Source organism: Eptesicus fuscus, chromosome 25, assembly GCF_027574615.1.
Source record: "Eptesicus fuscus isolate TK198812 chromosome 25, DD_ASM_mEF_20220401, whole genome shotgun sequence".
NCBI classification, from domain to species: domain Eukaryota; kingdom Metazoa; phylum Chordata; class Mammalia; order Chiroptera; family Vespertilionidae; genus Eptesicus; species Eptesicus fuscus.
In genome coordinates, this window is record NC_072497.1 from 2492275 (window position 1) to 2520161 (window position 27887).

Sequence of the window (27887 nt, forward strand, 5' to 3'; positions counted from 1 at the left end):
TGAAATACTTGTCTTGAGGATATGTACTAGTTTATGTGAATTATAAACAGTCAAAATTTTCTTTTTTTATATATAAGAAAATAAGTCTAATGCAGCTGATTGGTTTGGCAATGAAAACTGGATTTGCCAATCGGGTTACGTGGTAGTCATTTCCCATTATTTGAAAGAACTAATCAGTAGCCACAAAGTTTTGACAAAACTAATTTAAAAGCATATCACAGAATAAAAAGAAATATGTCAAAAATAGATTAGGAAAGGTCTTCAGAATAAATTGGATATAAGGTTTATTTATGTGAAACAGCAATTGGGTAAGTCTTGGTAAGGCATTTTTTAGGGTATATTTCCCGGAAAAAGTAAAGTGAGTAACTAATGATCGGACTTATTTTGCCAGTCACATGGTTTATAAATCTTTGCTTTCAACAAAATTTGGAGGACTTAATTGAGTTGTTGGTTGAAATATCATTAAAAATAATTTTTCATGACAGATCATTACGTAATGTTGGCATATGTGTCAGAAGGAATTCAAATAATTGAGTGTTATTACTACAATAAAATGCTTTCCATTCCCATCCACGTTTTTGCGAGCAATGTTTCTCAATGTTTACATCTATAAAAGAAATTTAAGCCACCGGCCAGTATGGCTCAGTAGTTGAGCATCGACCTATGAACCAGGAGGTTCAGTCCCCAGTGTGGGGCTTGTAGGAGGCAGCCAATCAATGATTCTCTCTCATCAATGTTTCTATCTCTCTCACTCTTTCTTCCTCTCTGAAATCAATTATATAAATAAATTGGAGCCAACTGAATTCACCCACAGATATATGAACTAACTGGGGGAGGAGGAGAAGTCCTATCTTTATTAAATAACACATTCTCAATCAAAATTTATGTTTAAGAAATTTTAAAAATATATTTGAACTGTGCTCCCAGCCATCGCCACGCTGCCATCGTTAATGCCAGCCAGCCTCTAGCACCAGGGTTCCAGTCCAAGGAGAAGGGGGGCTAAGTAAGGAGTTCTCTATACCATGGCTCTTACAAAGTGGACCACCCACAAATCAACCCGTGGTAACGTACCATGGAAGCAACTGGCTACCAAAGCCACTCGCCAGAGTGTGCCCTGTATGGGAGGGGTAAAGAAACCTTATTGTTACAGGCCTGGTACTGTGGCACTCTGTGAAATTAGACCTTCTCCGAAGTCCACTGAACTTCTGAGTCACAAACTTCCCTTCCAGCGTCTGGTGGGAGAAATTGCTCAGGACTTCAAAACAGACGTGTGCTTCCAGTGTGCAGCTATTTGGTGCTCCGCAGGAGGCAGGAGGCCTATCTGGTTGGCCTTTTGGAAGACACCAACCTATCCATGCCAAATGTGCCACAATTATGCCAAAGGACACCCACCCAACACACTGCAAACGTGGAGAATGTGCTTAAGAACCCACTATGATGGGAACTATTTCGTTCTTTTTTTTTTTTTTTTAATATATTTTATTGATTTTTTACAGAGAGGAAGGGAGAGGGATAGAGAGTTAGAAACATCGATGGGAGAGAAACAACCATCAGCTGCCTCCTGCACACACCCTACTGGGGATGTGCCCGCAACCAAGGTACATGCCCTTGACCGGAATCGAACCCGGGACCTTTCAGTCCGCAGGCCGACGCTCTAGCCACTGAGCCACACCGGTTTCGGCATCGTTCTTTTTTTAAAAGAATATATTTGTATTGATTTCAGAGGAAGGAAGAGGGAGAGAGAGATAGAAACATCCATGATGAGAGAGAATCATGGATCGGCTGCCTCCTGCAAGTCCCCCACTGGGGAATCGAGCCCACAACCCAGGCATGTGCCCTTGACCGGAATCAAACCTGGGACCTTTCAGTTCATAGGCCAACGCTCTATCCGCTGAGCTAAACCAGCTAGGGCTATTTCATTCTTTAAAAAAAATTCTCCTCTTCCTGTTATTAGTAGTTCTGAATGTTAGATATTTTCTTTCCATGGGGTTAAAAGGTACCTAAGTATATAACTACAAGTGGAAAATAGGGGACAGAAATCGGGTATTGGCAGTTTTTCCATTTTCATTTGTGTGTAAATTTTTTAACGTAAATGCTGGGACATAAAGCATTCATGCAAGTGAAAATGTTTCAGCGAACAAGTTTCAGCAGTTCAACTTTTTTAATTTTTCTGGCCAACGCCAACATTTGGATTTTTTAAAAACAAGTAAATTTCTTATTGATGGCAACTAAATGGTGTTTGTAGCATTTTTATAATAAAGTAGATTGCATCCATTCACTCTACTTTTCCGACATGCAAGCACATGTTTTAAATGTGGTCTGTGTTCAGTGCTGTTCCTGTAAGTCTGCTATTAAAATACAGTAAACTGTAAAATATATACATACTTGTAAACTATTCCGATCAGTTATGTGCTACTAATAATTACAGTAACTCAATTTGGAAAAAAATTTTGGTATAAGAAATTTAAAAACAATTCTTAATATACAAACATATTTTTTGCATATGATACAGTAAGTAACAAGACTTCATGCATGCCCTAGCCAGTTTGGCTCAGTGGATAGAGTGTCAGCCTGGGGACCGAAGGGTCCTGGGTTTGATTCCGGCCAAGGGCACATGCCCAGGTTGAGGGTTCAATCCCCAGTAGGGGGCGTGCAGGAGGCAGCCGATCAATGATTCTCTCTCATCATTGATGTTTCTATCTCTATCCCTCTCCTTCCCTCTCTGAAATCAATAAAAATATATTTGTTTTTTTTTTTTTAAAAAACTTCATGCATAAAAATACATTGCCTTAGAATAGAATTCTGTAGGAAACTGAGAGAAATAAGTGCTCAAAGAGAAAAAGGAAAAATGTGAAATATCTGTTAAAGAGGTAAAAAATTTTTAATGTGTTTTGCAAGTGGATGATGTAAGTACAGAACTGCTCTCATATGTATATTAATATTCTACGGAATACATTTTAAAAGGCTGGGTTACAATTTTGTTTTAAAATGTTATAACAGACCACATTCTCTTTATTTAAATTCATGTTGAAAAATTTCAGGTGTCAGGTTAAAAATGTACAAGCGGTACAGCTTTTCAAAATTCTTTTAGGAGGCACATGTCCGAAGAAAGCATGAAGACACCACGATCTAAAATTAAATTCATTATCCATTCCTTCCAACCTGCCACTCTCCTGCATTTCCAGGTATCACCCATGGAGGCAGTCACCTGCACCAGAAACTGGTATAAACTTTCACTACGTCCATATGTCTAACCCCATCAGCTGCCCGTCTTGTTGATTCTACTGTTTTTTCTCTTGACTGTCCCCACCTTCCTTTTCTACTGCGGCCACCATCATCATCTCTCTCTTAACGGGCTGCAATAGGGTTCCTAAAGGGCTATCCTGCCTCTAAACTTTTGTTCCTCCACTCCATCTTCATCCACTGCCAGGGTTATCCTTCTACCAAACAGTTCCGATCAAGCCACCTTCCAGGTGGGTGTGCCGAGAGGACAAATCCAAATACTTGAGCGCTATGATATGTAAGACCCTCTAGGGCAGGGGTCCTCACACTTTGTAAACAGGGGGCCAGTTCACTGTCCCTCAGACCGTGGGAGGGCCGGACTATAGTTTAAAAAAAACTATGAACAAATTCCTATGCACACTGCACATACCTTATTTTGAAGTAAAAAAACAAAACGGCAAAAACACCCGCAGGTGGCCCGCGGGCCGTAGTTTGAGGATGCCTGCTCTAGGGTCTGGCCTCAAGCCACCTTCCCCGGGTTATCCCTTCTCTTTATTTCTCCACTTATCCTATGCATTATTCACCATTCCTTGAGCCTGACCTGTATTTTCTTTTCTTTTTTTTTTTCTCTTTAAATATATATTCTTATTGGTTTCAGAGAGGGAGAAGGAGAAACATCAATGATGAGAGAGAATCACTGATCGGCTGCCACCTGCACACCCCTCACTGGGGATCGAGCCCGCAACCCGGGCATGTGCCCTCAACTGGAATCGAACCCCAGACCCTTCAGTCCACAGGCCGGCGCTCTATTCACTGAGCAAAACCAGCTAGGGCCTGGCCCGTATTTTCACACCAAAAACTTCAGCCCTGAATTCTCACTCTTCATCTGTTAAAATGCCACTCACTTATCACTTCACATCCAGTAGGATGAATACAGTAAAAAAGACATACAGTAACAAGTGTTGGTGTGGATGTGGAAAAACTGCAACCCGCACACACTGCTGAAGGTAAGATAAAATGGTGCAGATGCTTTGAAAATCAACCTGGTAGTTCTCTAAAAGGTCAAATGTAGAGTTACCATATGGCCCAACAATTCTTCCCCTAGATATATGTCCCAGAGAAATAAAAACACATGTCCACATGACAACTTGTACACAAATGCTCACAGTATTATTCCTAATAGCCAAAAAATGGAAACAACTCAAATATTCACCCCATGACGAATAAATAAAATGCAGATTATCCATCCAATGCGATAGCTGTCAATAAGAAAGAATGAAGTACTGATACATGCTACAACATGGATGGACCTTGAAAACATGATGGTAAGGGCAAAAGGGCACTCACAGAGGCCACAGAGTATATGATTCTATTTAAATGAAATGTCCAGGATAGGCAAAAATCTAGATAGAAAGCAGGTAAGTGGTTGTCTAGAGCTGGGGAGGTGGAGGATAGTGGCAATTAACTGATAATGTGCATGGAGTTTCTTTTAAGGGAGACAAAAATGTTCTAAAATTAGATAGTGGTGGGACTGCAAAACCCTGTGAATAAACTAAAAATAATTTTAAAAAATCACAGAATTATATACTTTAAATAGGTGAATTTTTAGGTATAGACATTATAACTCAATTCAGATATTTAAAATTTTTTAAAGACCACTCATCCTACAAAACCCACTTCCTTTATAAAACTCTGTCTGACCCCTCTTCACTAATAGTTGTTACTTTGGGTTACAGTTAATCTTGCCTTTCTGAGTTCCTGCAGTAATAATTTACACTTCTAATCACCACTGACTTCATTCTGCAATTTGGAGAGAATTTAAAGGGTGCTGAAAACAGATTGTTTGGATTTAAGTCCTTACTCCAGCACTTGCTAGGTATGTGGCCTTGTTCAAGTTATTTAACTGCTGTGCCTCAGTTTCCTCATCCATAAAGTGAGGAAAATGGGAGGACCTACTTTATAAGACTTTTGTGTGGACGAGTTAATACACATAAAATGCCAATATTAGTGCCCTGCACATTGTATAGGCTAGATATGTAAAAGTGTTAGCTGTTATTACTGTTGTATTGTTAATTATTATTGTATCAACTTCCATATGTCTTTCTCTTTCTCAGTTCATATTTCTCAGGTCTTAAGGGAAAGGGAAAATTTATTATCCATCCTCGTATTTCCCAAAGAGGAAGAATATCATAGACCAGCATAAGGAGAGGAGCATGGGGCCATGGCTCCAAACCTTTGGATAACTGCCTTCTTCAGGGTCATGACACATCAGCAGTTGGGCAAATTTAATGCAAACAAAAGGTTTATTGGTAGAAAAGAAGAGCAGGAAAAAATATGTCAGAAAGTGTTCATTAAAATTTTTTACTTCCACTAAGAGATTTAAACCTTCCCAAATATAGACGTACCAAATATATTAAAGAGTCAACAGACTTGCCCAAATTTCCACATTTTACCCACATTTACCCAAATTCCTCCTCCATATGTTTCATTTATTCATTCTTAACAAGTGCCAATTATGCACCGGGCACCACATGCCAGACTCAGAAAATGTATAATCTATTGCTTTTGCAAGGAGATCTCCTCACACTACTAGGAAAGGATATTAAAGGTGTCTGCTTCTAAATATATTTGTGCAATGTTTACTCAAGCAAAACAAAAAATTCTATACTTAACAAAATATTATTCAAAAGGTGAATTGAGCCCAGCCGGTGTGGCTCAGTGGTTGAGGATCGACCTATGAACCAGGAGGTCACAGTTCGATTCCCCGTCAGGGCACATGCCCGGGTTGCAGGCTTGATCCACACAGTGTGGGGCGTGCAGGAGGCAGCCAATCAATGATTCTCTCTCATCATTGATGTTTCTATCTCTCTCTCCCTCTCCCTTCCTCTCTGACATCAATATATATATTAGAAAAGGTGAATTAAACTGAACTTACATAATTTAACTGTCGGGCATCTGGAAAATTAATATTACTGATCAGAAAGAACAGTAGATTGCTTCTGGCATAAATTGAGGGGAAAAAGCTAAAAATATTGCCTATCTAAAAAAAAAAAAGCTTTCACAGACCAATGTAGTACTTGTAGAAGCAAATTTCTAGTATGTAGGTTATTCACTAAAACCTAAAGTCTGACACCTTAACTATCATGTAATGTTTATCAATTATGGAAGCAAAATATATTTCTCCCCAATTTTATACAAACTCCCCTCTGCAAGTGAGATCACACACAAAAAACTCTTGAGTACTTGGAAATTCTCGCACTCAAGAATGCCAGTTTAGCCCTGACCCGGTTGCCCAATGGTTAGAGCATCAGCCCAAGGACCGAAGAGTCCAGGTTCAATTCCCAGTCAAGGGCATGTACGTGGGTTGCAGGCCCGATCCCGGCCACATTGATGTTTCTCTCTCTCTCTCTCTCTCTCCCTCCACCCTCCCTCCCTTCCACTCCCTTTAAAAATCAATGGGGGTGAAAAATATCCACGAGTGAGGATTAACAAAAACAAACAAACACGCGTCAGTTTAATCTGCAAAGGTCTTTGTAGCTACTTTAATCTCATGATCCCTCATATCCTTCATGTGGCACTCCAGTTCTCATAACCCGCTGAGAGATGCTGCTATAGTTTTTAATGATAACCATATTTATAGAGCCAGCTTATTCTCTTTATTTCCAAATAAACAAAAGGTGTACTTAAAAACAAACAGACAAAAAAACCCCACCCCAATATATTAGTCATTCCTTCAGGCTTTCCTCAAACTCAAACACCCATTAACAAATTGGAAAGAAAAAACATTTTAACCCTGGTCCACAATAGCTGTTAAGTAAATATTTGCTGAGTGAATGAACCTATCAGAGAATGCACCCATGTCTACAAACTCACGCAGAGGTACAAACTAATCCAGTACAACCTATATATGTGGGGCATTTTACTATCGTTGTTTTTCTTATTGAATAATTATGGATTTGGTGCCAATAAGAAGCCCTTTGCTGTTGAGATGGAAACAAAGTAAAAAAGCTGTTATACATAGTTTCCGGACTATTTTCAACATTGTGGGTGTCATTGGGATTTCAGAGAAAAGGACAAAGCAGGGTCATTGGCTCATTTCATGATGTATACTCTAGGATGTATGGGAGCCAAAATTAGGCAAATAAAAGCTAATTTATTACTGGGACGAGACCAGGGCTAACAGGAACAGCATGCACTTTATCCCTACTTACAAAATAGGTAACGAGAGAAAGTTTCATTTCAGTAAGTGAAGAAATTAGGGCCCTGGTTCCCAGATTTTGCTATCTATTGTAATCACCTGGGGATTTTCTATTCTAAAGGCGTTAGCAGTACTGCCCTCACTACATGCTAATTGGACAGTGACACCACCCCAAGAAAAGGATGGTTCACTTGGGGATTTTAAAAAACCTACTGGCTCCCAGCCCCAAAATTCTGAGCTAATTGGCATCAGGCATAACCTGGGCATTGGGATTTTCAAAGCTCCGCAGATTATAATGTGTAGCTCACTGAGAACCACTGCCCCGGGGTTTGAAATGCAGGACTTTCAACAACTTACACCTGAGGCCTGAGAATCTTCAGCTGAGTGAGGATGTCCTTCTGCACCCTGGGATTCGCTGTGGCAGTGAGAGCCATCACCGGAACAGAGGGAAACTTCTGGCGAAGCATATTCATTCTTTTGTAATCCTGACGAAAATCATGTCCCCACTAGTGGAGAAAAAAAACAAAAAACCCGCTTTTCAGACCATTTGAAACTTTCGTGTATACAAAGCAAATACTGCTCTCCACATTCAGAACCACCTTCAGTGAAATAGAATATTCTTCAGTGAAAAAGAATAATGCATTCAATGTTTTTTCTCTCTTTGGTTCTGAAAATATATATACTGTTGGTGGTACATATTTATCAATATTTCAAAGACATAAAAAATAGTATTTACCTGACTGACACAATGTGCTTCATCAATAACAAACCGTGCCAAGAGCTTCCTCTCATACAGATTCTCCAGAGTAGAAATCAGCCTGTTACTTGCACAGACCTAGGTCAGAAATGGATTAATGAGACACTTAAACACATTTAAACATCACATCGCCTCAAGGATTCTGTTGTCTTTAAGTTGCACTACAACTTACGCTCCATTAAAACCTTCAGAGAAAACTGGTTCTTATTCCATTATATGAAGAGAATTAGCAGAAGTGATAGAAAATAGCAGAGACATTTTGGAATGTTTAGCAAACAGTTAAGTGTCAGGTCAGTGGTTGTAAAACTTTGGACTTCAGTGTAGCTGAGGGCCATGCTTACACTGGGAACAGTGCTATGGACACGTTACTTGCATGCTTGTTACTTGGGGAGGGGGATACACACACACACACATACACATATTTGTTTGTATGTATGTATTTCATAGCTCTGTCCATGACAGGGCCTAAAAGCAATGACATCCTAGTATTAACGACCACATCTGGCACCCACATCTTAACAGACATGTCAAAAGGACACAGAGGCCAGTGTGATGAAGGTCTCCCACTGGCCAAATTAGAACATTAAATTATATAACAAAAACAGATGCTAGCCTACTATATAAGTTAAAATTCCATAAGTTCATATTAATGTAAGTAAATATGTAGGTAAAAGGGAAACCTCTTTGTTATAGTAAAATGCCAACTAATTAGAAAAATCATCATCTGGCAGCCATTATAGTAATAGCTAAAGGGGAATCATCAATGGATGATAAAACTATTGGGTAGACGTCTGATGAATCAACAGGATATTTACACAGTTTCAGAGTATCCCACAACAAATATCTACTATTACAAAGGCAGAAAATAACCAAAAACCCTTACATTTATGACAAAAAAAGAGAAAAAAAGTAATTTTACAGTGAAGAAGTCTGGCAGACATCACCTTACCTAGGTGATTAGGTTAACTAACATCACCAATAATCGAATGAACTGACATCAAATGCCTCCTGATAGGATGCACTGAGAACTTATCACAACTTCTGAAGTTCCTGCCAAGATGAGTAACTAATCACGAGGAAATATAAGATAACTCAAGTTGAGGGACGGTTCTCAAAATAACTGGCCTTCACTCTTCAACTGTCAAAATCACCCTAGCTGGTTTGGCTCAGTGGACAGAGCGACAACCTGCGGACTAAAGCGTCCCAGTCAGGGATGCCCGGGTTGCGGGCTCGATCCCCAGTGGAGAGCGTGCAGGAGGCAGCCAATCAATGATTCTCTCTCATCATTGATGTTTCTATCTCTCTCTCCCTCTCCCTTCCGCTCTGAAATAAAAAAACAAATATTGGAAAAAAAAGTGTCAAAATCATGACAGACAGACAAATTATTTAAAGAGACATGACAACTAAATGCAATGCATAATCTAGGAATTTCTTTTGCTATAATGGACATTATTAGGACAACTGGTGAAACTGAAGTTCATAGACTAAATAATAGTATATCAATGAAAACTTTCTGATTTTGATCACTATACTGGTATGCAAGAGAATTCCTTGTTTTTAGGAAATGCATGGCGAAGTATTTAAGGTTAAAAGAATATATCATGTCTACAATTTACTTTCAAATATTAAAAAAAAATAGAATGATAAAGCAATCACAGTAAAAGTTACATTTGGAGTTTCTGGGTGAAAGTCATACAGGAATTCTTGCACTATACTATATATCAGAAATATGTCAAAATTGAAAAATGTACGTATTCTAGTGAGCTTTTAGGAGATAATAGAAAAAATATACTGGTCTCCACCCCAGTGTCTGGCACAGAGCTCCTGAAATCCTTGCCATTTCCTAAGTGATACGAGCGCTAGGAGCATCCTTTTACTCTAGAGTCGAGTCTGGGGGGATCCTGGATGGGGGCTGGGCACCACAAAGACCAAGCCATTAGGACCTTGGAATTTGCATCACCACCCCCCATCCTCCAGACAGGGGAGAGGGGCTAGAAATAGACTTAATAATTGATCGTGCCTACATGGGGAAGCCTAAATCACATCCCCAAAGTATGGGATTCAGAGTTTCCAGGTTGGCAAACACATCCACACCAGGAGGGTGAGACCCCCAACGGCATGAGGGCAGAAGCTCCTGTGCTCTGGACCTCCCCAGACCTCACCCAGACCTTTTCTTCATCTGGCTGTTTGTCTGTCTCTTTATCATGTCCTTTAGTAAACTGGTAAACTTAAGCACTGCCCTGAGTTCTCCGGGCCGCTATAGCAAATGAATGGGAACTGAGAAGGGAGTCCTAAGAACTTCTGATTTACAGCCAAATCAGAGAGAAGTTATGGGTGACCTGGATGGGGACCAACTACTTACGATCGGCATCTGAAGTGGGATGGGAACAATAGTGTTGGACTGAGCCCTGAACCTGTGGGATCTGACACTATCTCTGAGTAGGCAATGTCAGAATTGAGTTAAATTACAGGACAATCGGCCGGTGTCGCAAGAATTGCTTGGTGTAAGGAAAAAACATGCACATACTTGATGAGCAGAAGAAAGTATTCTATAGTAGATAAGTAACAGTATAAGTAATTATACTTATAATATTACTCATATAGTATGAGTAATAAAGGAGAGAAACAGAGGAGGGAGAGACTGGGTTTTCCATACTCAAGAGGGAGAACTGAATTGTTTTACTAACACAGCTCTAATGTCATATTTTAAAATAATGATAAAAATACAAACCTTCTCTGGAGTAACATACAGAAGTTTTATAATTGGGTCTTTTTTTGATAACTGGAGGTAAATACTTGTAGCTTCTGAGTCAGTCTTATCACCTGTCAGATATGTAGCTGGAATCTAAGTATTAAAATAGTAAACAATGTATATTTTACACATTAATCTGACTTAATCTTATATTTATTCTTAGCTTTTATAAATATTTTACAAGTTACATGTCAAACCTATCAGAGGAAAGATAATCTCAATGTAATAAAAATAACAATAAGCACATGGGACATTTTTAAAAAACCCTTATTAAATATAATTTAAAATAGTCTTCTCATTATTTACTTCTTTTTTTGCTTTCCTTTACTTCCTTTGCTTTTCATGTTTGTAAGTAATATAAACATGAACTCAGTATCCGAAAGATCCAGTCCTAATGTATAGCTGCATTCTTTTTTAGGTAAATGTGTATTCAGGGTTTTAATGTGTAACAATGATGCAAGGGCCATAACATCAGGACTGACTTAACAATGGCTATCATCACTGCACTAAGACATTCTTTGGAAGGAAAATCAAACCAGCGGTCTTGTTGAAAAAGGTAGTGACGCCCTAGCCAGTTTGGCTCAGTGGATAGACCTTCAGCCTGCAGACTGAAGGGTCACAGGTTCAATTCTGGTCAAGGGCACATGCCCGGGTTGCTGGCTCGATCCCCAGTAGTACAGGAGGCAACTGATTAAAGATTCTCATCATTGATGTTTCTATCTCTCTTCCTCTCTGCAATTAAAAAAAAAAAGAAATCCAACATAAAAAAAAAAAAAGATAAAACAGAAAAAGGTAGTGGCTCATTAACCCTGAAGATAATTCTGTTTGATCCCAATATGCAGGATTTAGTAGAATGAATTCATATACAGTTATAATCTCAGCCAGGAGGAAAAAGGACACCTGTGTGGGCACATGCATGTGTATGCATTTTAAGATGTTAAGGGAGTAAGATAAGAACTATGCTGATCTGGCAGAAAAAAAAACACACAAAAAAACTCCTTTCATATTAAATAAAAAACTTTTATATCAGCAAAGTACAAGTTAAAAGTTCTTACTAAAATACATTCTCCTAGAATAAAATCAGATGGAACCACACAAGGTTATCTGTATGAGAATTTTCAGACTTGAGCTTAAATATACAACTTAATGTAATAGCTGTACTTCATTCTTATAATTCACAAACTATTAAGTAAAAAGGCAGCCCAGAGCACTAAAACCTAATTATTTTTAAGTTATATTTTTATTAGCATTTTTATTGTACTTGGAAGAATTCTGTTTTTAACTTACATCCAATGAAGTCAGCTTCTGGACTTGATCTACGATAAGTGACCTCAAGGGGGAAATGACGATAGTGACCCCGGGAGAAACACAGGCAGGGAGCTGGTAACACAGACTTTTCCCGCCTCCTGAAAGAGAAATGACAAAGAAATATCTGTCAGGTCCTATCTTGAGAGCATGAAGGCAAAAGTTACAAAGTAAACCACACGCAATATTTAAGATAATTAATTAATAGAATGCCAAGTGATAGTCCCCCTGGTGCCAACAACTTGCCATATTCAAATGAGCCGAAATACTTAGATAATTTATATGTGTAAGGATTATCTTTCAGGACATCTCATGTAGGTACATATGATAGCAAAAGCAAGAATCAGGGTGGAAAACTTAAATGCAATAGAATTGCTTTAAGTCTACTTGGGAAATCCAAATGCAGTACAAGAGGCACTCTAGTTATGATACTAGGATTAAAATAATTATTTTATATAATACTAGAGGCCCCATGCATGAAATTCGTGCAAGAGAAGGCCTTCCTTCCCCTGGCTGCCGGCACCGCTTCCCTCTGGCACCCAGGACCCAGGCTTATCTCCGGCCGCCGGCAGGCACCTGGGACCCAGGCTTCCCTCGTAGCCCTGGCTTCGTCCGGAAGGTTGTCTGGACGGTCGTTCTGCTGTTTGGTCTAATTAGCATATTAGCTCTTTATTATATAGGATTTCATTTTATTTTATTATTTTTTTAAATATATTTTATTGATTTTTTACAGGGAGGAAGGGAGAGGGATAGAGAGCTAGAAACGTCGATGAGAGAGAAACATCGACCAGCTGCCTGCTGCACACCCCCTACTGGGGATGTGCCCGCAACCAAGGTATATGCCCTTGACCGGAATCGAACCTGGGACCTTCCAGTCCGCAGGCCGACGCTCTATCCACTGAGCCAAACCGGTTTCGGCTAGGATTTCATTTTAAAGAGTTAAAATGTGATAAAATATAGAACACTAAAACCCACAGTTAACATGGTTTAGTATTTCTTTGATGATCCAGAGGGCACTTCTAGAATCTGTTTTGTTAAACCGCTAGTATGAACACTCCCTGTACTCTTATCCATAGGGTAATATTCCCAATCTCCCTTTGAAGTAAAGGGTAGAACTATATTTGTGTGCATTAACAGAGGATGAAGAAAAATAAATTTCTTTTGAGACCACAGGGTGGGGTGGGGTGGGGTGGGGTGGAATCTCTCTCCATTCAAATTCAAAATGGCAAGACAATCAGTACACATTCAATGGTAACTGAAATGATTAATCCCTAATTTTCAACTTCATCAGCCCACTGATAATAGAAATTTGTGCCAGGCAGTTTCTAGGACTTCGATTTTTTTTATTTTTTTTTTTAAACAAAACAGCCCATCTTTTCTGCAAGTGTAGTAAGTAAATTTCTCTTTGGTATGTATGTGTAAATGTCAAGGCAAGACCAGGAAGCTGAGTTCTAGTTTCGGTTCTACCCCTCAATAGGTTATGTGACTTAGACATGTCAGTTAACCTTATCACGCCACAACTTTACAACCTCCAAAATGTACTAGATCAGTAGCTTACAAATTTTGTTGAAAATAAACCACACACACACACACACACACACACACACACACACTACCAAGAGGTTAAACTGGAGTGGAAGGACACATAAAAACACCCCCTCGAGCCCTGGCCAGTGTTGCTTAGTGGTTAGAGTGTTGGGCCTCACACTGAAGGGTTGAGTGTTCGATTTCTAGTCAAGGGCACATGCCTAGGTTGCAGGTTCGATTCTAGACCCGGTCGGGGTGTGTGCAGGAGGCAACCAATCGATGTGTTTCTCTCCCTTCCATTCTCTATAAAAATGAAAAAAATATCCTTGGGTGAGTATTAACAACAACAACAACAACAACAAACACCCCCTCGAAACCTCAAAGGACCATGGGAAGCCCCCCCAAAACCAGTAGACGACCCAGGGTCCTTTCCTGCTTTAGCTTTGGAGTACCAACTTGGAGTTGACACAGAGCACAGATTAAACAAGTTAATGAAACAGTAAATGATTATTAATCAAACATCACCTAAATTTTAAAACCAGTTTGAAAAAATCCAGATAGCCAGATAATACTATTAAACAATGATGGCAATAAGAAGGCCCAGGGAAGATTCCATGTGCAAGTACTGAAACTCCAAACTCCCCGTGGTTCTTATCCTAACTGCTTATTTAATACTCTGCCTTGGATGACTATAAATCATTGAACAGCTGTTATAAACGTTTATAGCACAATGAAAAAGTCCTGGATCTCTTCAAAAGAGGCCAAGAAAGAACTATGCTAAATGCTTTTCATTTAATTCTCATAACACTCTGTGAGGCAGGTTATTATTATCCCCACTGCACATGTGGGGTCCAAGGAATGAAGTGCCTGGCTCAAGGTCACACCGCTAAAAAACTCCGGAGCTGATGGTTTTAACCACCATAGAACACTAGACTGTAACAAATAAACTGCCAGAAATGGTCACATCTCTATTCCAGTCCTACATTTTTATTCATGTTCCAGACTAATTTAGATTAGAAAAGGAAAAATTCCCAAAGAGAAATTCTATATCAGTTAAACACAACCAGCTTTGAGTTGAAAACCTTAAAGGGCTATAAATGTCATGTCAACAACTAGAACAGAGGGTATGAGGTAATACACTTTCTTACTATGGCATGGGAGGGTTAGAGGCCCATAAATGATAGAAATACTGTGTCGATGTTCTTTTCATTTCTATTAAAGGGCTTTCATTTCACATCTGCCAATGGATTCCTGCCAATTCATATCTAAAAATACATACCAGTGGGCATTAAGATAAAACAGTCTTCACCAAGCAGTGCAGCATTGATCGCCTCTAGCTGATTAGTTCGAAAATGATGCAGACCAAATTTTTTATGAAAAATCTTCATCATTTCTTTTGTATGAGGAAAATTAAGACTTTGGAAATGCTCGTGATTCAGATTTCTGGATGGTAAATTTTGCGTCGACTGGTCTAAGACAATAATCAATGTTAAGAAAAAGCAGTGCGTTAATGTCACAAGTCAGTTTGAGCGCTTACCCTCTGCCCTGCATGATCAGTGACATCCCTTTCCCTCCAGCCAATTCCTTCTTTAACCAAGTACCGAATTTCCTTCCATACAAGTGTCAAAGCCACCAAAGACTTCCTAAGGGCCAAATTCAAGTCTTTCCTTGGTTTTTCTACAGCACTAACTCTACTCTATAGCCTCTTTCCTCTTCTCTCTTGACTGACCTTCAAGGCAACTGTGGATTTAAATTCCCTCTATTGGTTCCCACTTCCTCCACCTGCCCCTGAAATTTGGGAGTCTTTCAGACACTTGGGGCTGGGCTCTTTTCTGGAATTTTCCTAGTCCTAGGATCTTCAGCATCACCTATGTGCACAGAAGGCATAAGAACTGACTGATCCACTCCTAAGTTCCAGTCCTATATGCATCTGCAGTTGTCTGCAAGACATTTTTACCTAGCCCTGGCCGGTTTGGCTCAGTGGATAGAGCGTCGGCCTGCGGACTGAAGGGTCCCAGGTTCGATTCCGGTCAAGGGCATGTACCTTGGTTGCGGGCACATCCCCAGTGGGGGGTGGGGGGGTGCAGGAGGCAGCTGATCAATGTTTCTCTCTCATCGATGTTTCTAACTCCCTATCACTCTCTCTTCCTCTCTGTAAAAAAATCAATAAAATATTTTTTAAAAAAGACATTTCTACCTAAATGACTTACCAAAATTGTAAGCTCAACAAGTCTTGAACTAGCCCTCCTCAGCTTTTCTCCAAGTCTTCCTGTCTCCTGACTCCCCTATTTCTGTTAATGGTGTCACACTTTCCCAGTCACCCAGTCAGAAACCTCAGTCATCTTAGCTTCCTGATTCTTCTTCCACAATGTCACTCACATCTGCCCCCGGCTCTCCATCCGTACTGTCGCAACTTTGGTTCAACTCAGAGGAGCAGAGCTCATGCCAGCTTTGGCAGTTACTCCCAACCCCAACGCTCAACTATCTCAAGATAATTGCGAACGTCAAGTATGACACATTCTAACAGCATACAAAAATAAATCCATTAAAGGTTATTTTAAAGGTCGACAGTGTAACTATAAGAACAACCTTCGTGGTATTAAGTCATCAATAGCAAAAATAGAGAAGGCTGTGCTTTATAGAATGTTGTACATCTAAAACTTGTTTCAGTAAAACACTTTGTGATAACTTTATAGGATTGATGTAATGTTTTAAAATTAATTTTGGCTCTTCTCTGCAGCCTTTACAGTGGCTAATTTCATTCCTCCAAAAACTTCCCTCACTAAACTGTGAGCACCAAGAGGGCAGGAACTATTCATCATTTATCTATTACCAGAACCTAGAGCAGAACATGCACATAGTGGGCACTCAATAAATATTTATTGAATTAATTAAAAGGAGTCTAGGCCAAAAGAAATAATTTGATTGACTTAAGAAATGTGACTTCACACAATTTACAATAGCTAAGATCTGGAAACAGCCCATCAGTAGACAAGTGGATAAAAAAGATGTGGTACATTTATACCATGGAAAACTATGCAGGAGTAAAAAAGAATAATCTCTTACCCTTTGAGACAGCATGGAGGGACCTGGAGAGTATCATGCTAAGTGAAATAAGTCAGTCAGAGAAAGACAAGTATCACATGATCTCACTCATATGTGGAATCTAATGAACAAAATAAACTGACGAATTGAGTGGATCCAGAGACATGGAAGCAGGGAACAGAGTGCAGAATCTCGAAGGGAAGACAGGGGAGGGTGGGTGGGTGGAAGATAATAAATAAACCAAAGACCTTGTGTGAATATATGCATAACCCATGGACACAGACAACAGTCTGGTGAAGGCCTGGGGCGGGGGGCGGCAGGCTGGAGGGAGTCAATAGAGGGAAGAAGGGGGGAAGGAGACACATGTAATACTTTCAACATTAAAGTTTAAAAAAAAATAATAAATTTAAAAAAACGTGGCTTCAAATCTGTCTTCAACTGCCCTGTATTTTAATATTTTGAGATATAAACATTTCTCTACTTGATAAACTGATCAGTTCACATCAAGTCAGAATTCTAAAATATGCACTTACATTTTTGAAATGACCCTGAGACGTTTCTATTTTGAGCAGTCGATGTCACAGGAAGGCAGTTGGTCTTGGTTGGAGAAATTCTTCCTGATACTGATTGAACGGGCCGACCTTCCTTAATAGGTGGATAGGCAGCTGTGGAAGATTTGTTCGTCGCCAAGTCCTGCATTATAGTTTCCCACTCATCATCATCATCCAAGTCATCTATGTCAAAATGATCAATCTCACAGGAGGCCTGGATGTCTCTTTCTACGTCACCTGTTGGAGCAGTATGTTTATTCTGATCTTTCACAGCGGTGCTTGTAAGAAAACTTCCTGGAAAACGAGAGCTTTCGTTTCTTTTTTCTGTCCTTGGTGTTTCAGCCCAGTTGCTACTCACAAAGGACTTCTGTAAATGGGAGTTGAGTAATGGTCTTTCAAAGAGAGTCTTCCTGGTGACCGAGAATCCTGTCTTTCCTGGGGTAGTCATCAAACACCCTCCAGAAGAAATGGAATTTGAGGGACAATTTAACTCATCAGAACTCCCTGTAGGGCAGGAATCGCCCTTTGAAAATGCATAAGGCAAGGAAACAGCTGCCATGTCCTCCAGGGGGTTACCGAGGGCATCAGGCCTGCACCTCCACACTGAGCCAAGAACACTGGCATCAGCTGTGTTAAAATCTGCTTCAGCCAGGAGTTTCCTTCTGAAGAGAAAACACACAACACCAGAGTAAGTGTGAGTAGTTACCACGGTAGGCCACACAAGTAGTTCTCATCCCAAGTTGTGGCAAAATACATTCCCTTTTTTCCAATTTCAAAAATTTGGATAAGCCCTAACCGGTTTGGCTCAGTGGATAGAGCGTCAGCCTGCGGACTGAAGGGTCCCAGGTTCGATTCCGGTCAAGGGCATGTACCTTGGTTGCGGGCACATTCCCAGTGGGGGGTGTGCAGGAGGCAGCTGATCGATGTTTCTCTCTCATCGATGTTTCTAACTCTCTATCCCTCTCCCTTCCTCTCTGTAAAAAAATCAATACAATGTATTTTAAAAAAAATTTGGATAAAATACTAAAGGAACAGTTTGAAAAAGTAAATAAATTTAAAACATAGTGACAATCTATCCTACTCAGAATGCTCACCATTTTGCCCTGTACGTTTCTGATATGGAGTGGTGGCAATGCAGTCAGATACACTCCAGACGGAGAAAAATCAAGGTACCTTATGTTTCGCTGCTGAAGCAGATCGTTCCCACATTCCAGAGCTTTCAGTTCATCATCAGGAATAGCATCAACTAAGTTACAAATGCGGTCCATCACTCGAATAAGCTGCTGCTGCGCACTTATCTGTCTACCTGTGAAGTAATCATGGTGTTAGTATTGTACCTTGAAAACAAGAGAGACAAGTTTTTCAAAGTCATGCATGTAAAATCTGAAGTAATTTAAAAACAAAATTATAAACAACTTTATACTGTCATTATCTGCCCGTGAAATAATATGAAATCAGATTGTCTCTAATTCTATATCATGAGAACCTGTAATGATGTTATTTAATTTCATGTTAATTCTTAATATTTCTCTTAGGGTAACCAAGGTCATTGGAAGATAAAGTTTTATCAATTTACTATGATTTTTTTTACTAATTTCAGGTGTAAATCTCACCGTGCCCACACAAAGTATATTATAAAGATCTGCACAGGCAAGGACTCCTCACCCCAACCCCCCCCCCCACTCCCCCGCCACCGCCACCATTTCCCAACTCACTCTCACACAGATGCTTCTTCCCACATTGCTCTGTACACCCCTAATCTGTTCTCTCTTCCTCTCCTTTCTGCCCGTCAGACCCTTTAACTGACTGTGCCTGGTCAGCAATTTCCCAGGAGCCTCATTCTCTTCTTTGAACATTTTCTTTCCCTTATTTCTCTGATTGTCTCCTGTTTGCTCTGCAGCCCACAAACCGCTTTTTCTCCTGAGTACCTTGGGCCCTAAGGGTAGAGTAGTATCTTACTTGCTTCCCTAACCCATTCCCCGCCCCCCAATTGATTTTAGAGGGAGAGGAAGGGAGAAGGATAAAGAGATAAAAACTTTAATGAGAGAGAAACATCATCATTCGGCTGCCTCCTGCACGCCCCCCCTACTGGTGATCGAGCCTGCAACCCAGGCATGTGCCCTGACCAGGATTCGAACCAGGGACCTCTTGGTTCATGGGTCGATGCTCACCACTGAGCCCCACCCGCCGGACCCAAGCTTCCTTTGGATGGTAACACCATAGCACCCAGACTTTCCTTTTGGAGACCATCCCTGCCCCACTCCCTCAGCGGGCACCTGAGGTAAGTCAGCTCAATGAGAATCAGGTCAAGTTCTTTGGCCGGAAAAGAGGGCCTCTCTTTTCAACAAGCTGGACAGGCTGCTGGTGGCCCTCTCTGCCACCACATAGGGAAACACACCTTGGAAAGAAGACTAATACAGGGGAAAGCAGAAAACAGAGATAGAAGGAAATGGAGGATTGAGATGGAGAGATGAGGCAGAACAGAGGTCAGAGAAGGCAGGTGTGAGAGAAATTCCTGATAACAATAGTTGGGTATCTGAATCCAGCCCTGCCACTCCACATTCTGTTTAACCTATGTAACCAAGAAATAGAATGTCAAAGAAGGTGAGGCTTTTGATGAAGGAAACAAATGGGTTAGGGAAGCAAGTAAGATGCCTACTCTACCCTTAGGGCCCAAGGTACTCAGGAGAAAAAGCAGCTGATGGGCTGCAGAGCAAACAGGAGACAATCAGAGAAATAAGGGAAAGAAAATGTTCAAAGGAGAGAATGAGGCTCCTGGGAAATGACTGACCAAGCGCAGTCAGTTAAAGGGTCTGACGGGCAGAAAGGAGAGGAAGAGAGAACAGATTAGGGGGTGTACAGAGCAATGTGGGAAGAAGCATCTGTGTGAGAATGAGTTGGGAAATGTGGACTCTTACTAATGACTGATGGACACAGGAACGTGAGGTATGAGGTGGTAAAAGAGGAATTGCTGAATTCCTACTTTCTTCTGTTTTCTCTGCAAGGAGAACGGGCATGAGATGGGAAAGAGGAAAATAAATAATGGTCTGAAGGAAATGAAAGCCAAGACAGGCTCAGAGAGAGGTACAGCCATCGGAAAGAAGCTCAAGTCTTCTTGTCTAGGCAGATGACACTTCAGAATACAAAGGAAAATTGCACACAAGATTTCGATGATATCTGAAGCATCTAGTTGATGGAAGAGTGAAGACAAGCAAACATTGTTCTAATTTTCAAAAAAAACGGTAAAGTGAGTGCCAAAACCGACAAGCTGATGACCTTGATATTGATTTAATACAAAATTCTAGAACACGTTATCAAACAGCTGCCTTTGTGAGCTCTAAGGAGAGGAAACAATTATAGAGTTAGCAAGAGTTATAAAAATAAACCAGCCATCTTAATGCTCTAAGTTCTTTGAAAGGATTACTAGACTGGCAGATAACAATAGCTACCATTTATTGAAGGCCTACAGTGTACTTTACTTGACAACTACTCAGCAAGTTAAATATTATTTTCACCGTTTTATAGAAACTGAGTCCAGAGAAGCTTAACTAATTTGCCAAAGCACACAGGCGGACTGAAAGGTCCCAGGTTCGATTCCGGTCAAGGGCATGTACCTTGGTTGCGGGCACATCCCCAGTAGGGGGTGTGCAGGAAGCGGCTGATTGATGTTTCTCTCTCATCGATGTTTCTAACTGTCTATCCCTCTCTCTTCCTCTCTGTAAAAAAATCAATAAAATATATTAAAAAAAAAAAAAAAAGAAGTGGTGATGAATGGACTGATGTCAGCTGACAGGGAGGCCTCTAACAACATTCTGTATGGCTCTGTTCTTGCCCCTGTCCTTGCCAATCGTTCTGAAACTTGATGCAGAAACATTACAGTGCATAGGCCATCAGTGTAAACTCAAGAGCTTCAAGGCTGCTGGGTTCAAATCCTAGCTCTGCTGCTGTCTACTTCCAAGACCATGTGTCATCACTCCTGCATCTCAGTTTCCTTATTTGTAAAATGGGGATAATAGAAACTAACTTAAAGACCCTTTGTAAGGATTAAATCAGTTAATATTGTAAAGCACTTAAATAAACCAAAAGAAATTTGGAGCAAACAGAAACAACACAGAGACCTCTAGGCACACCGCATGTACGACATCCATCAAAGAAGAATAGAATGTGTTACAGAAATATTCAGAGAAGAAAAAGAGCTCTTGGAAATGGATTTGATAAAAATGAAAAACTCCACAGAAGAGTTAAAGATAAAATTGAGGAAATCTCCCAGAAAGCAGAGAAGCAAGAAATGGAAAACAGGAAAATCGGTAATGGAACCCTAACATCCAAATAAGAGAAGTCCAGGAAGAGTGAAAGAAAAAAGCAGAAAATAAAAGGAAATGCCAGAAAACCTTCCAGAATAGGACACAAATTTCTGGACTGAAGGAACCTCTGGGAAGTAGAATTAGGAGAAAGGAGACTGCTGTTTTCAGTCTTATAAGTACTACTGGGGGCCCAGCGCGCGAAATCGCGTGGGACCCAGAGTCAAGTCCCGCTGACTCGGCAGGACGCAGCGTCAAGTCACCTCCTGGTGACCAGTCTTTGGTTGTTACAGCGTTACGACCACTGGGTTTTTATTATATAGGTTGGGTTATTTCTACTAGATATTTGATAGAAAACATTTTAATAAATTAAGAAACAAATCCAACAACCAAAAAAGTATTAAACTTTAAGACCCAAACCCAGAGTCTTTACAAGGAGAACTCGGAGGATGTCTAGAAACCAGTATCTATAGATAAGAGTTAAAAAGACCTAATAATATGTAGCCTTAAAAAACACACAAAAAACTTCTGGGAGCTTCAGACTTACTTCACAAGGATTAACTTCTGGGAAGGCAAATTTTGGTTTAATATAAGAAAATTTTCTAGCAAGTAGCGTTTTCAAATTAAAGAATGAACTACCTTGTGAGAACATGAGTTTACAAGTTGTCTGAGCACATGCTGGCTAACCAATGAGCAGGGATGATTCTCTATAAGGAAATATAATTTGCCATCTTATACTATACAGTCACAGGTAAAATTCAATCTTGCTTGGTTTTCAAAAGTAAGCAATTAAAATACATGACATGTCTAAAATACTTTTTGTACCGTCACAGTCTCTGCTAGTTTCTTGGTTAGATGGCTGAGTAGGCATTTTCTCTGGTTTTGACAAGTCCTCTGGTGTGCTTAGGCCATCCTTCTTTCTGTCACAGGTGTCAAGCTCCTTTAACATACTACAAGTTCAAAAACATACAACCAATCAATATATAGAATACATAATTTTCCCTCTAATATTTCTGCACAGCTGGTCAGACAATATATAACAGAAAAGAGAAATATATTTTTGTATCTTCTCTATTCTAAAACCTCTTTAGCTGGCCCTCAAAGTCATTCATCTTCTGGCCCAGGAGACCTTTTCAACTTTGTCTCCAATTATGTCCTTTCAATAACCCCAGGCTCCAATCACAGTGCATGACTTACATTCTTCACATAAGTCCTGTGTTGGCTATTTCAGAAATTCAGCCTCTGCTCGTCTATGAAAAACCCACCATTCCAACCTCTTCCTATCCAAATCACACCTGTTCTTCTAGGCCCAGCTCAAGTGCTATTTTTCTGATTTCTCCAGCAAGTGGTTGTTGTTTTTTTTATTAAATATATTTTATTTTTTACAGAGAGGAAGGGAGAGGGAGGGATAGAGAGAGAAACATCAATCAGAGAGAAACATCGATCAGCTGCCTCCTGCACAGCTCCCACTGGGGATGTGCCCGCAACCAAGGTACATGCACTTGACTGGAATCGAACCTGGGACCCTTCCAGTCTGCAGGCTGATGCTCTATCCACTGAACCAAACCAGTTAGGGCTCCAGCAAGTGGTTTTTAACATCTCTCTCTTCTGAGATTCCAAAGCATTTTATCCATATCTACATGAATATGTGTATCTGTACATATAACTAACTTATACAGATCATACAAATATATATTAACACATATAAACATGGTCAGTCTGACTAGATATAAAAAGTACTTCAAAAGTAACAAAACAAGTACTAATTGTTAAAGAGAAGGTACTGTGGTAATCCAAAGAAAGATAACACTTTCTGGAACTTGAGAAGGCTTTGCAAAGGGGTAGATTTGGAGGAAACCTTGAAAGATGGATATGAGAAGTGAGAGACTATGAAGAGATAGAAAAGACAATTCTATTCAGTTAGTATCCAAGAATCAACTGTACTTTTCTAAAACAGGACTTTGGAATGCAATCTATTAACTAAACCAAACACTGATGAATAAAACTATGTTTTATAAAATGATATTACATTTAAAGAAAGGGCCTTACATTTTAGCAGGGTTTTCCAATTCGTCTAATGAGGCTCACTGGACCTTAAGGTTATTGTAAGAGCATTACTAGCAATAAAGCTGAAAGGTAAATTGGGGCCTGAAGATGGAGGATTCTGAGGGCCAGCTCAAGAGGTTTACAAATACAAGGGGCTACAAAAACATGTTTCTCTTTTCTGTTATATATTACCTGACCATTACACTTCTGAAACTAATTCAGAAGTTATAACCAGCATTTTAAAACACAATAAAAGGTAATAAAATTTAAGTGTCCTTTGCATATAAAGCATGATTTGTGAAAATTCTATTTGTTTTATAATATACACAAATATGTATATGAGGTTGCTATGGAAAAATGTACAGAGAGAATGTACCTTGGAGGATCTAGGTAAAGTTAATTGTGGTATGAAAACTCAATAAATTATATAGCCATTAAATGGAATAAGAATAAAGACTACATAACAATATAGAAAATATTTTAAAAATACTAAGAAGAGAAAAGAAGCAGAGGCCTTGGCTGGGTAGCTCAGTTGGTTAGAGAGTTGTCCCCATACGCCAAGGTTGCAGGTTTGATCCCAGGTCAGGGCACATACAAGTATCAACCAATGAATGCATAAATAAGTGGAACAAGCCCAGATGGTGTGGCTCAGTGGTTGAGCACTGACTATGAACCAGGAGGTCACGGTCCAATTCCCAGTCAGGGCACATGCCCGGGCTGCGAGCTCAATCCCTAGTGGGGGGCGTGCAGAAGGCAGTCAGTCAACGATTCTCTCTCATCATTGATGTTTCTCTCTCTCTCTCCCTCTCCCTTCCTCTCTGAAATCAATAAAAATATATATTAAAAAAAATAAGTGGAACAACAAATCAATGTTTCTCCCTCTCTTAAATCAATAAATTAAAAAAAAAGGCAGAATAAAAAGTAGAGTTAGATGATGATAACAGCAAAGCAAAAATCATACACATGCAGAAAAAGTTCAAAACCAAACACGGATAAAGAAAATGTTTGGTTTGTTCAGATGTTGAGATGACAAGAATCCTGATAAGTGGTTACAGTGTTATTTGTGCAATACACACTTTATAAATAAACTAACAAAAAGCCAGGCAATAGCACTATGCTGGATCTTCGTCCACTGCCATTAATTTTACCCTCCTGGGCCATCCCCTGTTCCTCCCTGGGCCTCAGCTGCTTCACCTGCTAAATGATGCTACTGATTGAGAATCCAGACTCCATATGAACTCCTGATCAGTTTCTTACTTTGTGCAATTCTGTCTGAATTCCCATTGGCAGGGAGAGGAGGAGAGGGCAGCTGATACAGTTTTTTAGTTTTGTCATCAAATAATAATCGTGCTTCAACCTTTCCTGCCTCTTTAAACATCCCAACACACCTGTTAAAACACACACCCGGAGAAACTCAATTATGCACACAAACACCTCCTTCCTGTCTTCCTTCTGTAATTAAGCTAATACACTATAGAGATCTAGTTCTTATCAAAATATTGGTTAAAAATGTAGTATATAATCCACCACTTAACTGGACTATGATTTAGACTGGGATGAGGATGGAGGTAACAATGATTATTAATTTGTATTTTAAGCTATTGATGATCTGTGTGGCCTATGTATTTTTCCCCATAACACTACCAATTAACCACAATCATGTTCCTAATTTAATAAAATTCAGTGAGTGTCAAATACAATAGTCAATTCTATCCTGTAGGATTAAAAGAAAAAAGGGGGGGGGGGGAGTGTAACATATCACTAAGTAACTGTCCAAATAAGGAGTGAGCTTTGTGTCATATATTCCTCATGTTAACATTAACTTCATAAAATTGTTTGAAGGTCTCATGTAATTACAATTTTGGTAGTATGCTAAATCTAGAACTTTATAGCTTTAGCGTACCACCAACTAAATAAAATGTATCAATAGGAATTTTCTGAAGTTTTCATTTAGATATAAAATAAACTGTGCAGAGCATGAAATTATACAAAAATGATAGTGCATCACTAAATTAAAATATTTCAGATACCTCAAATGCAAACGCTAATGCTTATCAATCAGCTATTTTACCTAAAGCATTTTAGAGAGGAAGAAGAGGCAGAATTCGTTATTTCTTCCGGAGAAGGTGGAATAAAATCGATGTCATAATCATCTTCATCAAGCTCAACACATGGAGATTTCTCCATTGACTGGAATTCCGTTTCTTCCAAGTGTTTTTCCTTCTCACTATTATCTGAAGTAGACAGTGGAAAACATAGGTTATTTTCATCATTAATGAGATAGAAAGAACAGGATATGAGCACTGAAAAGTAAGTGCTTCAGGCAAGTCATAAACACTAGCAACACTAGCAGTGAGCCCTCTCATTTCCCACCTTAATGTCAGCTTGTTTTTTCATAAATTATTATTGAGTCAATTGGAGTAAGTCCAATGAATACTGGATTGAGGCCAAAGATCTGCTTAAGGATTTTCATGACTGTCTCGTTAACTTATGAAACTCCTACTTGGCACTAGCACTTTTGTTTTTCTATTTTTCACTCATATTTAAATAATGAGTCGGATAATTTTACAAACACTATTGTTTGTACAAACTATTTTTACTTGATCACAAAGGCTTCCTAGTGATTTAAAGTCTACCAGATTCAATCTCTCTCCTGACTACGAGGAAAAACACAATGCCCAATTGTTACTCTTTAGTTTACATTTTACCAAATTTTCTCTTCATAAACAGCAACACATTTGATTAGACTATAGCTCTGTTTATTAGCAATCACTTTCTGGTCCTCTCTCACCCTACAGGATTCAGGTGTTTAAAAATTTTAGTCTCACATTTGCAGCTATTTCATAAGGTAGGTACTTCCATATATGGCTAATCTTAGCTATAACTATGAGACCTAAGCAGAAAATAATTTGAATGCAATTTATACTTTAATAGCACGATCAGATATTACACAGCAATATTCGGTGGCAGCAGGCCATAAAGGAATTATAATAGAAAGGCTTAATTCACTTCCCAATTCTACCACTTACCAGCCAATAGACCATTTAACCTCTATGGACCTTATTTTTTTCATATGTAAAAATCAGAGATTATTAGCAGAATAAAACCTTTCATTTCATTAGTATATTCTGCCTCAAGCATGTGGCCAACAGATTGTTCAATCAACACCTCTAAAGACCTGAAGGGCAAAAGCTATATCACATTTGCTACTGTTCCAAGACCTAGCTTTGAATGAACGAATACAATCGATATACTGAAATGAAAAGAAAATAATTTTTACCTCTTTCCTCTCCCAAATGAGTTTTTAAAGAGTGACTATTCTGAGTATCTTCATTTGTAAGCTCTCCGGAACTGGGGCCATCGTCAATACAAATCACACCGCCACTTGACCATTCGGAGTCCACCTTCTGTTCCTTAGTCAAATCTACTTGCTTGCATTCAGAGGAAGGAGTAGTCAAATCAACCTTTACTATATTTTCCTTTTGAAGCTGTGCTTTAAAGACGTTTCTCTTAGACTTTTTAAATTTCTGAGCAGTGCTTACTCTTACAGAGTGATCTCTGAGTGGTGTAACAAATGCTTTTGAATTTCCGGAAGTATCAAAGTCATCCATATCATCCCAATCTGATGAAGAACTATATTCTAATTTCTTGAAAGTGGCATCACGGAATTCCTTTCTACTTGGAGTGCTCTGCACAGCAAGTGAAACTTCCCTCGGAATCTGCAACGATTCTGGCGATAATGGTTTTGAGCCAATTCTCTTGGTTTGCTGTCCTGCAGCAGCATTTTTAAAGTCACCGATCCTTGTCTGCGGACTCATGGTACGAGGTAAAGTTTCACTGAAGGAAAAGTCCTCAGTAACATTAACATCTTTATCACTTAACACAGGTGTTTTTGCTACGGACACACAAGTCACAGACACATTGTTGGCTGAAGGTATTTTCTTTTTAAAAGTGAAACAGCTGGAAAAAGGAAATACTTGAATTAGATAAGTTGTTAACAAGCCCAGTAATTTTTTACTAATTTATATAACTTACCTTCTATCCCCCTCTCCGATTTTAAAATTTATAAGGCACGTTAAAGTATACTTTGTATGCTCTGATCATTCCTATTCAGGGCTAATTATTCAGTTTTGAGAGTATCCAGGCCATTCCCACTACTTTATTTCTCAGGCTTGTAGTCATC

General features: G+C 39.4%; 1 protein-coding gene and 1 non-coding gene across 3 annotated transcripts in view; both read right to left on the reverse strand.

Annotated features, from left to right (window-relative positions):
- The window catches only part of BLM (BLM RecQ like helicase), a 66618-nt gene that overhangs the window by 38014 nt on the left and 717 nt on the right, over positions 1–27887 (reverse strand). For both annotated transcript variants that reach the window (XM_054713408.1, XM_054713407.1), the window contains exons 2-11: positions 26985–27664; positions 25776–25938; positions 22484–22608; positions 18531–18663; positions 17340–18019; positions 15041–15232; positions 12217–12335; positions 10909–11022; positions 8157–8255; positions 7778–7926 (exon numbers count right to left, since the gene is read on the reverse strand). In XM_054713408.1, coding sequence (XP_054569383.1) covers positions 7778–7926; positions 8157–8255; positions 10909–11022; positions 12217–12335; positions 15041–15232; positions 17340–18019; positions 18531–18663; positions 22484–22608; positions 25776–25938; positions 26985–27664 — 2454 coding nt within the window. The remainder of the gene's footprint in view (positions 1–7777; positions 7927–8156; positions 8256–10908; positions 11023–12216; positions 12336–15040; positions 15233–17339; positions 18020–18530; positions 18664–22483; positions 22609–25775; positions 25939–26984; positions 27665–27887) is intronic.
- Positions 7489–7607, reverse strand: LOC114229152 (U4atac minor spliceosomal RNA). The gene has a single exon (XR_003615241.2). It is a non-coding gene; the product is annotated as a U4atac minor spliceosomal RNA (small nuclear RNA).